The following is a 13,798-nucleotide window of genomic DNA, read 5'->3' on the forward strand; positions in this document are numbered from 1 at the left end:
AGAGCAAGATTGGCACAGATGTTAGCTCAGGGCGAATTTTCCTTGGGGGAAAAAAATAAAAATCCTCTGTGTAAATGAATGTTCAGATCTTTTGATCCTTCAGAAGCACTAGCCAAAGGTTGTCCAGCCTTGGCTTTCTCATTAGAGCACATTTTCCTGACAGTGACTCTGTTTTAGTGTCTGGACAGGCTTTTGAAATCTAGATAGGCTAAGAAATTCCAAAATCATCAAGTCCTGGTTCCTTTTGCTTATTAGTTCTTTCCTCACTTTATCTCTTTCCTCTCACATTTTACTATGAACAGCAAGAAGAAATCAGGCTGTACCTTCAACACTTTGCTTAGAAATCTCCTCAGCTAAATATCCACGTTCATTGCTTACAAATTGAGCTTTCCACACAACTGTAGGGGAATTCAGCGATGCTTTCTCTCTCCATACAATAAGGATCCCCTTTCCTACAGTTTCCAAAATCATGTTTCTCATTTACCAGTGGTGAGGTAATTAAATCGTGTTTGATTGCAGGAGCTGAAGAAATGTACCCAGAGAAAATAAACTTGTTTAAGACTTTTAGAATTTCCAGCAAGAACGGCTGCTTGAAGAGTTGAAGACACTGAGAGGAATATCCTATCAAAAACAAGGCAGACGATTTCAAGTGTTCTTCCTTGGCTCTTGATGAATCCATAGAAATTACTGAAACTGCTCAGTTGTTGTTTATTTGAGGAATTAATGCAAGTTCTAAGTGACTGAATAATTAACTTCTATAAATATTCTATGTGGAACGAATATGGGTCAGAATATTTTCAAAGAAATTGAGAAAATGCTAATTCAGTACAACCTGAAGTGGGACCTGCTATGATGCGCTACAACTGATACTGGTCCAAATACGTGTAGAGTAGGAAAAGGCTGAGCTGGACAGACTTACAAAGCTTTTGAAACATTAGGTGTTTACAGACTATGGTTAATCATTGTCTTATTCATCAGTAGGTGGTTTGCAGAAAATATTTGAATCTATCATGTGCAATGAAATCAATCGTGTCACTGGTGATCTTCATTCGTTCTCTTGACTTAATCATTTTCGTATCTGTACCTTTTTGTCAGAAACAGAAGCTGAACATCCTGACTTGACCTACTGCACAGTTCAACGGTTTAGCAGTAGTAAAGCTTTATGGTGATCTTTTTCCTTTGGTAGGAGATGTGTTGCCACGTCTGGTACAATGATGGACCAGCAGCAGAGGTGGCAAACTGGGGAGTACACTGATTTTTGATCATAGGCAACAATAACTTTGAACCCCCATTATGTGAAGTATTATCAACCCCCTAAAGAAAGAATTCCATTCTTCTCATTGTATTATAAAAAATTATACTCTATTATGATCATATTTTGAATTTTGTCAATAAAAACTTTGTGGGCATTAGTTTCTTTCTTGTTATATAAATATCTACATAATATTCTTGATTTTGCCTCTTGATCTGCAAAGCCTGAGATATTTACTATCAGGCTCTTTACGAAAAGAGTCAGTTGACCCTTGGTGTAGATAATGCCTCCTACCTTGTAGGATTATTATAAGGATTAAACAGGTGCCTCATGCGATGCCTGGCACAAACCAGGAACTCAAAACACCCTGGCTACCCCCTCGTTACCACCACTGTCCCTCTTCGCTGAAAAGTGTGTGGGATTCTCAGGGTCCTTGGCACCTTTCTTCCTCCTTCCCTACCTCATTCTGGCCAGTTATGAGGACTGTTGATAGAATTTCAACAAAGGCAGGAAGAGAAGAGAAAGGAAGTTCAAATCAGCTCCTATCCTCCTCAGAAGTAAAAACATTAGAGAGATTTGGGCCACGAATACAGACTGAAGTGAATCTGGGGATTTATTGGCAGCTATAATCTTCTGCTTCTCTCCTGTGAGTTATATTGAGGGACTGGAATCTGCAGTGCTTCCCTATATTCTGTTTCTTGGGATAGCTCTTCCTCTTCCCTCAAAAATGAATGAATGAATCAATAAGGAATTTGAAATAGACGTGAGTGCTCTCTCCTACCACTCATAAAAGCGATCAGTATGCCCTGGTGCGCTGAATGCAATAAAAGACTTCTCTAAGTTGGCTCCAGAAGTCTAGCTGGTTCTTGGTTCACTGGCCACAGGAAAAGCCTGAGCCCATGGTCAAGCACCAATCTCTCTCCCAGCCTTACCCTTCCATGACCTAGGCAGGAGACAGTGGCTCTGTATCTCTGGCTACGTGCAGACCTGCATACCTATAGCTTCTGTCTGGGAGGACACACAGGTGAAATGCTGGCCAACGTCCACAGATTTGTTCTGTGCATTGGTATAGTATTTTTGTTTTTTAAAACCCTTGAATTACTTGCTGTAATAAAAATATTAGGGGGTTTCAAATAAAAGTTCAGATTTCTATGAAGATCTGGTAATACTGGGTCCATGTTCCTCATGGTAACAATTGGCTGGAGGTGAGAACCAGCTACTCCCAATTTGGGCAGGGTTCAGGCTTAACAAACGCGTATATCTGCCTCACTAGCACACTCCTCTAAGTGCTTTATGAATCCTCATAACAACCCTGTGATGTAGGTACTACCATTATTTCCATCTTACAGGCAATGAACCTGTGGCGCAGGGAGCTAAGTAACTGCTCCAGATGACCCAGCTGGCAAATGACAGAGCTGGCTCTAGAGTCTATGCTCTAAGTCAGAGAGTACGCTAACTTTTTCTGAAAAGGGCTGGATTTTAGATTTTGTGGGCCAGATGTTCTCTGTTACAACTACTCATTTCTGCTGTTGTGTTGTGAAAGCAACCACAGATTATATGTAAGCAAATGGATGTGGCTGTGTTCCAATAATACTTTATTTACAAAAACAGGTGGTGGTCTGGATTTGGTCCAGGGGCTGTAGTTTACCGACCCGTGCTTTTAACTCCATGCTCACCTGTAATGCTCACCTCCTTCATTTATGCTGCCTGCCTGGCCCCTGTAGGCATTTGATCTGGTCCAAACCCAAGTCCCTCCCTGTAAAGGTGAACTTCTGTGAGGTGAAGGGTGTAGTTGGAGCATTGACCATAAACCAGGTGTTCTCTTCTAGACAGTGGATATAAAGCAGTGAGAAAGAAAGCAAAAGTCACACCCTCATGGAGCTTATGTCCTTGTGAGGGATACAGGCAACAAACAGGATAAATAAGCAAGAGGAATGGCGTGCTAGATGGTGATAAGGTGATATGATAAAAGGAAACAATAAGAAGTATGTGTGTGTGTGTGTGTGTGTGTGTGTGTGTGTGTGTGACATTTTAGTTAGGGTATCCAGGGAAGGCCTCACTGAGAAGATGGTCTTTGAGAAAAGACCTGAAGAAAGTGAGAGGACAGCTGTGAAAGTATCTGAGGGATGAAGTTTCCAGCCATTGGCAGGTTTTGATCAGAAGAGTGACAGGACGGAGGTGGAGCCATCTTCCTTCTGAGTTCCATTTTCAGGTCCCTCCCCCTGCTCTCTGGGTATGGGCTGTCAGGGCCTTTCAGAGAAGCAGAGGAGGCAAGGGTGGGGTTGATGGCGAGGGCCAGGCACGGCACAGGCCCAGTCACTTGCCTCCTGCCTGGGACAGGTGGGCAGCCTGAGCAAAGGGGCACTGGCATTTGTACCCAGGGCCTGGCCCTCCAAACCTTGCTCAGGAGGAAGCCAAGTGAAGCTTCTTCCATGTGGCTCTCCCTGCAGCCTGGCACCCCAGGCCTTCTACAGCTCAGCACTGTCTTCTCCTCTAGACCTAGCCCCCCTTTCCTTCTGTCTGAACCCCTGTTCAGCCAGACCACACCCTGCTGTGAGCACTCCTGGTAATGTCTGTCTCCTCTGAGCTTTCTCCGCACTCACTGTGGGGCACCAACCACAGGGCTTTATTTACATAAGTCTCTTATAAAGTCCCTGAGAAGTACCACATCAGCAGTTCCCAAAGTGTGCTAATCTGCGTTGGTAGGCAGGGCTGGGCCTAGAGTGAGGCGGGTGGGGCCCAGGGGTGCAGAGTACTGCTGGGGTGCTCACTCTTAGGGTCCTGCATGTGCAAGATCGGAGCCTCACTCACCTCACCCTACTCCCAGCCCTGAATGGGTGTCACATGAAGACAGGGTCAATAAGGATGGAAACACTGGCTTGCACACGTTATCTTATTGCACAATTCTTCTGAGCCTTTAATAAAGAAGTGTGCATCGAGCATTTCTAAGCAAGAAGGTGGCAGATAAAAGGGGCAGCATGTTCCAAACTTCTTGAACGACAGAACCTCTTTTCATGGAGTAGAGAGAGGGCTTTGTTTTCAGAGGGTCTCACATTTGGAAAGAGAGCAGTAGATCCCATTATTTCTCAGTCTACCTCCTTATATAGTTATTTATCTCTTTATACAATGTCTGGTCTCCTAAACTAATCTGACTTATACCCTGAACCCCGAGTGCTGGCAAATGCTCCACAGAGCAAGGGGGCCCAGTGAAAGCTCTCAGTAGCTGCTTCACATTTGAATGGCACTTGTAGATGTACCGTCATTTCATCTTCTCCTGTTACTCATATCCCCCATTACTTATCCTGTGGTAAGGTAATCCAGGGCAGTAGATTATTCATATGTTAAAAGCTTAGAGGTATGCTGTCCAATAGGGTAGCCATTAGCCATGTGTGGTTATTTAAATTAAAATTAATTAAAATTAAATAAGATTAGAAATTCAGTTTCTTGCTCCTCATTTCAAGAGCTCAATAGCCACATGTGGCTGGTGGCTACCATATTGGATTGCACAGACATAGAACATTTCCATCCTTGCAGATAGCTCTATTGAACAGCACTGATGATTTACCCAAAGCTTTGTGGCCTTTTGAAGGCTGACATGAAACCAGACCTGGCATTCTAGCCAGTGCTCTCTGAGCAGATTGCCCTGGCAGAGGAGCTGCTCCCATGCAACCAAGACTGTGCACCTGAATGGCCCGCAATCAAAGGAGGGTGGGAGGGACATGATGGTGTAGGCCACGGGCAGGAGGCTGAGGAAGAGCACCAGCAGCAGGAGGCCCATGTAGAAGTTGTTGGATCTGGAGGCTTTGAACACGCGTTCGTGGGGGACATTGCTGCTCATCACTGCCCAGCACTGGAAGTACATGGAGGTCAGCAGGCGCAGCACGTTGATGCCCACCAGACCCGGGGCATAGAAGGAGCCCATCCTGGAAGGGCAGAAAATGCACACCTGGTTGGCCCAGCAGCAGGAGAGGCCAGGGAAGAATGACAGAAGGAAATGGGATTGATGGGTTAGGGGCATGAGGCCTTGCTGCTTTCTCTGCAGGTCCAAGGGAAGGGGCCTCCCATCTAACCGGGACATTTTTCAGCAGCCATAGCCATCCATTCCTCAGGAGAGGGAGACATTCTGAGCATTACTGGCTCACCACTAGGCATCTAGCAAATTACATGGCCTCCTGTCTGTTTCTCCACGGTCTCTCTAACACAGCATTGCTGCTCAGAAAAGTATCTGAAGTCCTTACATTAGGAGAATTGGACATTGGCTTTAGCGAGCCCTTGGCATCTTGAAAGTCCTTGGCTCAAGTTGTGCAGCTTTTTCTAACTCCCTTCTCAGAGGAGGAAGTTCCTTAGTTCATTTACCTTCTTCCTCTCTCCTTCCATTTTCTCCCTCCTTCCTTCTTTCTTGCCTTTCCTTTTCTCCTCCCTCTCTTCCTTCCTTCTCCTCCTTTCTTCCTTCCCCACTTTTTCTTTTCTTCTTTTTTCCTTCTCTCCTCCCTGTTCCTTCTTTTTTTCCTTCTCTGCCTACCTCCTTCTCTCTCTAAGTCCATGGTAGCACATGGATGGGCCAAACACTGCCCTGGTTCTCATCTAGCTCTGCCTTCCAATTTTTATGTTAAAGAAGGTTGCTCAGAGAGGCCAGAGGATTTGTCCAGCCTCTCCCCAGTTAGTTGAGGGGCAAAGCCTGGGATTCCAGTTTTTTGACTCCCCAAATGAAGTAATCCCCAGAAGAAAGGGATAACTCACCAGATCATTCCTTGGTTGAAGATCAAACCAAGCACGTTGCCACTAATATCAAATTCAGCATATGAGGGCTGCAGGGAGGGAGGGAGGGAGGGAGGAAGAGAGAGAGAGAGAGACAGAGAGGGAGGGAGCTGTTAGGTGGGATCAGCCAGACCCCATTACCATTACCAGCCAACTGGCCAAGCCAGGGCTACTCCACCCCAAAGACCCTGCTGTGGCGACCAGAAAGGAATCTTAGATTAAGGGTTCTATTTCTTTAACACGTTTTCAACTTTTAAAGAAAAGTTTTGAAGTTCTCAAAGTTGAAACTTTTTTCAATTAAAAAAGTGAGAATTTTTACCTTTTAGGGCCTGACAGTGTATTCTTGGGAGGACCCCGGCCCCTAAGAGAACATTTTATCAACCCTCTAATCAGAAATGGACCTTGACATTATAATCAAGGAGTGACTCTATGAATCATGAAAAGCAAATAATTAAATGAGAATCACATGAAAAGGAAGCTTTAAAAACAAACAAACAAATAAATAAATCACTCCTCCAATTTTCTGTTCTCTTGCTCATCTTCCTCTAGCCTGAGAGCAGTTCATGGAAAAGAAAGAGCTCAGCCAGGTACGTGTTATCAGAGTTTTGGAGATCTGTCAAATATTTGAAGGAACAGAGTTTGTGAGCACAGGTGAGCTGGGGGCCCTAATGAAGTGTGCTTAAACCAACTTCCCAATTTGTCTTCCAGAAATGAAGACAGAGTGACAAGAATGAGAGGGAGGAATGAGAAATTAGAAGAGAGAGAAAGGAAGGTGGGGCAAGCAGGGATCAAAGGAGGAAACACACATAATCCAATTACATGAGGGTTAAATCCTGGGAATTTAAAACTTAACATTTTAAAATGTTTTTAAAAACGTTTTATCTGCTGGGTTTTGTGTCTCGCTTAGAAAAACCTTCCTCACTCCAAGATTATAAGTTTACATATACTTTCTTTTAGGAATTTATGATTTCATTTTTTGATGTTTAAAACTTTGATTCACCTACAATTTATTTATGTATTCATTTATTTATTTAGGTGAGGAAGAGTCACCCTGAGCTAACATCTGTTGCCAATCTTCCTCTATTGTATATGTGGGCTGCCACTACAGCACGGCAGCCGATGAGCGGTGTAGGCCTGCACCTGGGAATGAACCCAGGCCGCCTAAACAAAGTGCGCCAAACTTAACCACTGGGCCACGGGGCCAGCCCTCACCTACAATTTATTTATTTAGGTGAAATGAGTGCGAGATATAGTTCCCCCTCCAACAGTTAACCAGTTGTCTCAACCACTTGTTATATAATCCTCCTTTTTCCCTCTGATTTGAAAGACTTCCTTTATCATAAACCAAATTTCCCTGTAGATTGTACCGATTTCTGGAATTTTTAGTCTGTTCCATTGATAAGTTTGTCTCTTCCCTAGTACCAGTGTTAGTTGTTATAGTTTCATAATATGTTTTAATATAAAAGTAGGTCTAGTCCCTTTCATTTTGCTGTCTTAAAAATCTTCCTGGCTATTTCCACATGCTTATTTTTTAAATGAAGTTTAGTGTTATTTTGAGATCTTGCTGAACTTATAAATTAATTTGAGGGCAATGACATCTTGGCAATGTGGTGTCTTCCTATTAAAGATGCCATCCTCTTTGAACACCAGCTTCTGGCATCCTTGTTCTCAGATAAGATTATAAAGTTCTCCTTGCTGCTGGGGAGGAGTTGAGTAGGCTTTTGTGTAAAACTGTGCCTGGCGACTAAAAGAATAAAATACGGGACCAGCCCCACGTCTTAGTGGTTAAGTTTGGCGTGCTCCACTTTGGCAGCCCAGTTTTGGTTGCCCAGCCCAGACCTACACCACTCATTGGCAGCCATGCTGTGGTGGCAACCCAGGTACAAAATAGAGGAAGATTGGCACAGACGTTGGCTCAGGGCGAATCTTCCTTAAGCAAAAAGAGGAAGATTGGCAACAGATGTTAGCTCAGGGCGAATCTTCCTCAGAAATAAAAAAGAAAAGAAAAAAATCCAACAGAAACTTGTAGTGGGGCCCTTACCTGGGCCAGGATGTGGACGGCACAGTAAACAAGGCATAGAGCTAGTTAAGAGGGGGGTCTCCTCTCACCAACACACCAGTGACTACTGGGTGAGTGAGTGAGGTGTTGTGGGAGAGACACACACAGGACAGATGAGGCCAGAGGTTCTGCCAGATCATAGATGGCAACAACAGAGAGGAAATGGCACTCGTTTAGAATGAGCACTTTCTCAAGTAGGTGGGGAAGAGGAGCATCCCAGGTGGAGGGAATAAGAGTCACAGAGTTTTCTCGAAGCCTAATGCAGAAGGCGGCACTAATGGGTACTGTGTTCTTGGTGTGTTCCAGGACTTTCTGAAACATTCACATCCACATCTGCCCTCCCCTGCTCTAGGATTTCCTTAGCGTCTCAGAAACTAAATACTACCATTTCCCCTTATCCACGTTCACTATTGTTCCTGTAGCTTGCACAGTGTGGACTTCCAAGTCTAGTGTTTCTTGCCTTCCCTAACAAGAGTTGATGCTGCTTCGGCATTTCTCTACCCAACCATCTGCTCAGCACTGAAGAGTGTGGTCGACATTTCCCAAGGCCAAATGGCTCCATTTCTCAGATAAGAAAGTCACATTGTTAATTACTTTGGGAAAAAGCAGTTTCCTCTAAGAAGGCATAGAGGGCCCTTAAAGGAAATACAGATGAAATACTTCACTACTTCACAGAGTGGAGACTGGCATTAAGTATCTAAAGAAATGCACAAGAATACATCTGACTATGTCAAAGGGGATGGTTGAAATGCCCTGCTGTGGAATATCTGTGAAATGGTGACCTACAAATCCAGCCTCCAGGTCCCAGCACCAGCAGTAGTTCATGAACCGGACAAAACAAGCCCGCAGGAAGTCCCCCACCAGGATGGTGATGTACGTTACCAGCATGTCAGACACCGTCAGCCTCATGAATTCCTGCAAGGAGGAACACAGGAAAAGGGGGGGGGTCAGGATTTGACCTTGTCCTCTTCTCCCAGCTGACTGCTGCCATGCAAATTCTCCGCCACCCACCTGAATTCTTCTCTGTGACCTTCTGATTCTTGGTGGCAGAGAAAGGACCCCAGGCTTTGGAAAATGCTTAATTTAGGTCCCAGCTCCACAGGTTACTAATTGTATTGCTTTGGAATAATCTCTGAACCTCTCGAAGCTGATAATGATATTAACTTTGCAGGGTTATTGGGAAGCTCAGTGATTATGTGTGCAAATTGCCTGGCACATTGGCAATGCCTAGTGCTTGGTAGTTATCAGCACTATTGCACAGATATAGGGTCTGAAGGCTTACTTCTTGCTTCCCCCACCTGCTCCGAAGCGCCCGCTGCCCCAGCTAAGACTGAATCTGATCATCGCCTCTGTGGATGACAGCCAGCTTTCTTCACCTCCTGCTAATTGGATTTTTTTTTTTTGGCATATAGAGAAAATAATGCAGATTTTTCACAGAGGCACATAGCAGAAGAGTCAAAAGCAAAGGAACGAAGCTTTCTCTGCTTTGTAGAGTACAAATCATTTCTTAAATTTCTTTTGAAAAATTGGAAAGATCTGCCAGACATCATCACAACCTTTAAGACATCTAATAGACCTGGAGGTCCTGGGGGGCACAGGGTCTACTTTACTCGTTTTTATGTCCTCCAAGATGGCTGATAAATGTTTGCTGGGTGAACAGCTGATGAGTTTTGGGGATTATTCTTCAATAAGAATTCAGGTTAATGCTCCTAAGTAAAAGACAAACCAACATGTATGAGGTCTCCACTTCTGTGCAAAGTGATGCTCTGGAGCCTAGGGTGGAGGTGGTGGAGGATATAGGTGAGAGGACATAATGCCTCAAATTCATCATTACCAACAAACTCAGAAAGAAACAAGCTTTAATCAGTGATGGGAAGAGTGGTGGGCATTCAGGGAGGAGGGCAAGAGGGATGACTTCAAAGGATGTGAGGCAGGAAATGCAAAATTCTACAGCAGAATATTCCAAAGGAATCCTGTAGGTAAAAAACTCTCTTCTGCCTTCTAAAGGAGGTGGGTTTTATTGACCTGAAGGATCTTTGTTATACACTGTGATGGGTTTAGAAATGCAGGAACTGGGGAAGCTGAATTGCTCTGCACATTAAAGGTGAGGAGGATTTGTGGAGTATGGGAGAATCTGGGCTGGAGGAGACAAGTATTGACGAGCCTGAGCCCTCCCTGAAGGGCCTGGGGAGAAAAGGGCCCCAGGATCCATGGGAAAGAGCAAGGAAAATATCTGCTGGGGGACTTGTCGGCAGCGTTCAATGGCGTGTGTGATGTAATCCCCTCCTCTGTGGTACTTCATCACCCTCAGTTAAAAACACTGTTGTCTAATGCCCTAGGTGAGCGGATTCTTCAGGGGACCCATGTAAAAGTAACAAACTCTGCATCTCAGTGGGGTGGCAGAGGAATAGAAATGCTGTGAAAAGAGTTGGAGTTGAGGAAGAGAAGGCACTTGATCCCTGTGTTACCCATGAATGCTTCAAGTTCCTGCCTGGGAAGGCAAAGAACACTAGGCTTTGAAGTCCACACTGTGCAAGCCACAGGAACCATGTGAAAGTGGATAAGGGAAATGGTAGTTGTTAATTTTTGAGACTCTAATGAAAACCATTAATTCTCTTTATAGAAAAATGCACAAATGCATATACACGCAAAATCCTTCATCCAATTTTTGAAGTATTTATTCTTGATTTCCAGGTGGAGAACCTTAGGTTTTCAGTGAAATCTGCAGTAAAATTCTAAATAAATCCAAGTGGTATTAGATTAATGAATGGAGCATAGAGAGAAACGTGGGACATTAAAAAAAAAAAAAAAAAAAGGAAAGTAAAAAGGTGGAACTATCCTAAGAAATACTGGATGGACATTTCAGTGGCTTAAAAATGGAAACATCAAGGAAGGAATAACAAAGAGCTGAGAATAGGGATCGTGTTTTCAGGAGAGCATAACTACTCACAATGCCCACGGCGGTCTCCCAGCACAAACCCCGGGGCACATCTGCAGGGTGCAGGGGCAGCCGGGGGACACTCTCATTCCAACCTGAGGAGTTGTAATAGTTAAACAGGGTCCAGTGCGTGAGGTTCTTTATTGTCTCTTCATTAGAAAGCTAGAATGGAAGATAGAAATGTGGGGTTAGAAGGAGCCAGGCACAGTCCAACCATTTCCACAGGAACAACAATTAAAGCCAGCATTTGCCATCACTCCCCCACCTAGCCTCTGCCCTACCCCTCAACAGAGTCTCTGCAGAAATGCTCTCTCCAGCCTTTCAATCTGTATAGGAGAAGGGGGCAGCTGGTTGAAGTCATTGGGTCTTTTCCATGAAGTTGTCTTCTCTAAGGTATTCTGTTCATCCATCCATCTATCCATCCATCCATCCATCCAATCATTCGTTCTTCTTTTGAGAATAACTTATTCAGGGTCAATCCGGAGCATATAGGGCAGCAGTGATATAAGACTGAACAAGAGAGATGGGGCTTTCCTCAGAAAGTTCACAGTCTAGTGAGCGACAGAGATGAGCAGAGACAGTCACAGAACAGAGTGATAAGAGCTGTGAGAAATGCTCCCTGGGACGGAGGAATATCCACATCAAACAGTGGGGGCCACTGAAGACTCCCTGGAGGCAGTGACCCCTGAGCCAAAACCTCAGGGAGGATTAGCCAACTAGTCAAAAATGGAAGAAGGACGGAGAGAGAGGGAGGAGAGGATTTTGCCCCGTGGAGAAAATGTGAGGCTCAGGAAGGGTGAAACAGTCTGCTGCAGCGGGAGGGAAGCTAGAGGTGAGAGTGGAAGGGTAGGGCAGGGCCAGATCCAGTCACTTCCATGCTTGGAACCTTCCAATAGCTTCCTGTTAACTTCGGGGGAAAAGTCCATGCTGCTCAATAATGAGGAGGGAGGGATGGAGGAGAAGCATCATCTAGCCCTGCCCCCAGTCTCAGTTTTCATTTCTTCTCCTCCACTCCATTGTTCAGCCATCCTGAGTTCCCTGTTTGCACCAGCTGTTCCCTCTGCTTTTCCCAATGTCTGCCAAGATTCCCCAGGGGGGTTCTGGAGCCCCTCCTACGCACTGCCATGCTGCCCTGGGTTTGCACCCATTGAAGCATATCCTGCAGCATGCTGTAATGAATGAGCTGTCTCCTAGCCTAGAGCGTGAACACCCTTGGAAAAAGACACAAGACACCTTGTGTCTTGCTCTCTGCTGTACCCCCAGGGCCTGACATAGTGAGTGCTCCATAACCGACCGGTGAGCAGTGACGAAAGGTTAAGTTAACCATGACATATCACCTTGACGGACATTCACCCGGCTGGTAAACATTTATGGCAGCTACGAAACAATATGGGAAAGGCTGCAGATAATATACTAAGGGTACCAAATGACAAGTACAGGATGTGAAAAAGACAACCTAAGAAAAGGACGGTGAAAAACTGCAGCAAAATGTTAACAATGGTTGTTTTGGGGTCATAGGATTCTGGGGATTTTTTTCATTTTATTTTCTTGAACTTTCCAAAAATTCTTTAACATAAATTACATATAAGGAAATTATTATATTTTTAAAAAGGAAATTGGGTGGGCACCAGGAACTGGGGGGAGCTTGTGGTCTTTACCTTGAGGTGGACATCATCCATCAGGGCCAAGAGAAACGTGTAGAGGTTCCCCAGGAAGAGTGCAAAGATGCGTCCCAGCTGCCACTTCAGGCCAATGCGCGGGTGGTAATTCTCCAGGGCAGCAATGGTTTCGAACAGAGGGGGACAAAACATCCCAAGCAGGGACATCACGATCTCTACCTGAGAAATCAGGAAAGCCTGCATTCCTTGCGTCATCAGTATCACTTGCTGGGCCACCATCCCCGCACCCTCAGGGCTAGGCATCTATCTCCATCTGCCTGCTGCCTCCTCCCCTGACCCTGGAGATGCCCTGGGGTCCCACAACTTGCTGTGTGACCCTAGCCAAGGCACCAGCATGCCCTGAACAGTCAACCTATGTCCCACGCATCATAAGTGCTCTGCGACTGGTTGCTATCACGATTTTTGTTATTAGTATTGACAAAAATAGCAACGTTTCTTTGAGAAGCAAGTGAATTAACATATGGGACAGTGCTTTCTGTTCTATAACAGTTGAGAGCCAGGTAGGAGTCACAGTGATAGCCCTTATCTCAAGAGCACGGAGGACAGGAAGGTCAGATCACAGAAGGGAACCAACAGCAGAGGGATGTGGTTAAGAGGGTGGCATTTGGAGTCAGCTGTCTGGGTTTGAGTCCCAGCTCTATCACTTGCTGGTTTTGTAACTTAGGAAAGTTATATAACTTCTCTGAGCTTCATATTTCTTCATGTATAAAATGGTGATGACAGTCCTTATTGTGAGAGTCAGAAGAGATAATGGATGTAAATCTACTAGCCCAGAGCCTGGTAAGTGGTAAGCACTCAATTTTTGTTCCGATTTTAGGAGAATCCTGATTCAGTTTAACTGAACCTGATCAAAAGAGAACATTCTCTCTGCAACTAAACTGATCACCCCATGGAGAGTCAGTCCTTGAATTGCTGACCAAATTGCAGGTTGGTCAACACTTCTGGTTCTGACTCTCCCACTCTCTCTCATTGACCATTGGCATGGCTTCTTATCACCTTCACACCTCCGCCCCTGCTCATGCAGTTCTTCCCACCTTGAGAGCCATCACTGCCCCACATCCACCACTGCCCCCCTTTTTTACACGTTCGTCCAATGCTCAGCCTAATTCCTA

General features: G+C 45.0%; 1 protein-coding gene across 1 annotated transcript in view; it reads right to left on the reverse strand.

Moving 5' to 3' along the window:
* Nucleotides 1-13,798, reverse strand: part of TMC2 (transmembrane channel like 2) — a 56,078-nt gene that overhangs the window by 9,291 nt on the left and 32,989 nt on the right. The window contains exons 11-15 of the mRNA XM_046678032.1: nt 12,666-12,845; nt 11,020-11,169; nt 8,856-8,984; nt 5,993-6,060; nt 4,936-5,175 (exon numbers count right to left, since the gene is read on the reverse strand). Coding sequence (XP_046533988.1) covers nt 4,936-5,175; nt 5,993-6,060; nt 8,856-8,984; nt 11,020-11,169; nt 12,666-12,845 — 767 coding nt within the window. The remainder of the gene's footprint in view (nt 1-4,935; nt 5,176-5,992; nt 6,061-8,855; nt 8,985-11,019; nt 11,170-12,665; nt 12,846-13,798) is intronic.

This window comes from Equus quagga, chromosome 12 (genome assembly GCF_021613505.1).
Source record: "Equus quagga isolate Etosha38 chromosome 12, UCLA_HA_Equagga_1.0, whole genome shotgun sequence".
NCBI lineage: Eukaryota > Metazoa > Chordata > Mammalia > Perissodactyla > Equidae > Equus > Equus quagga.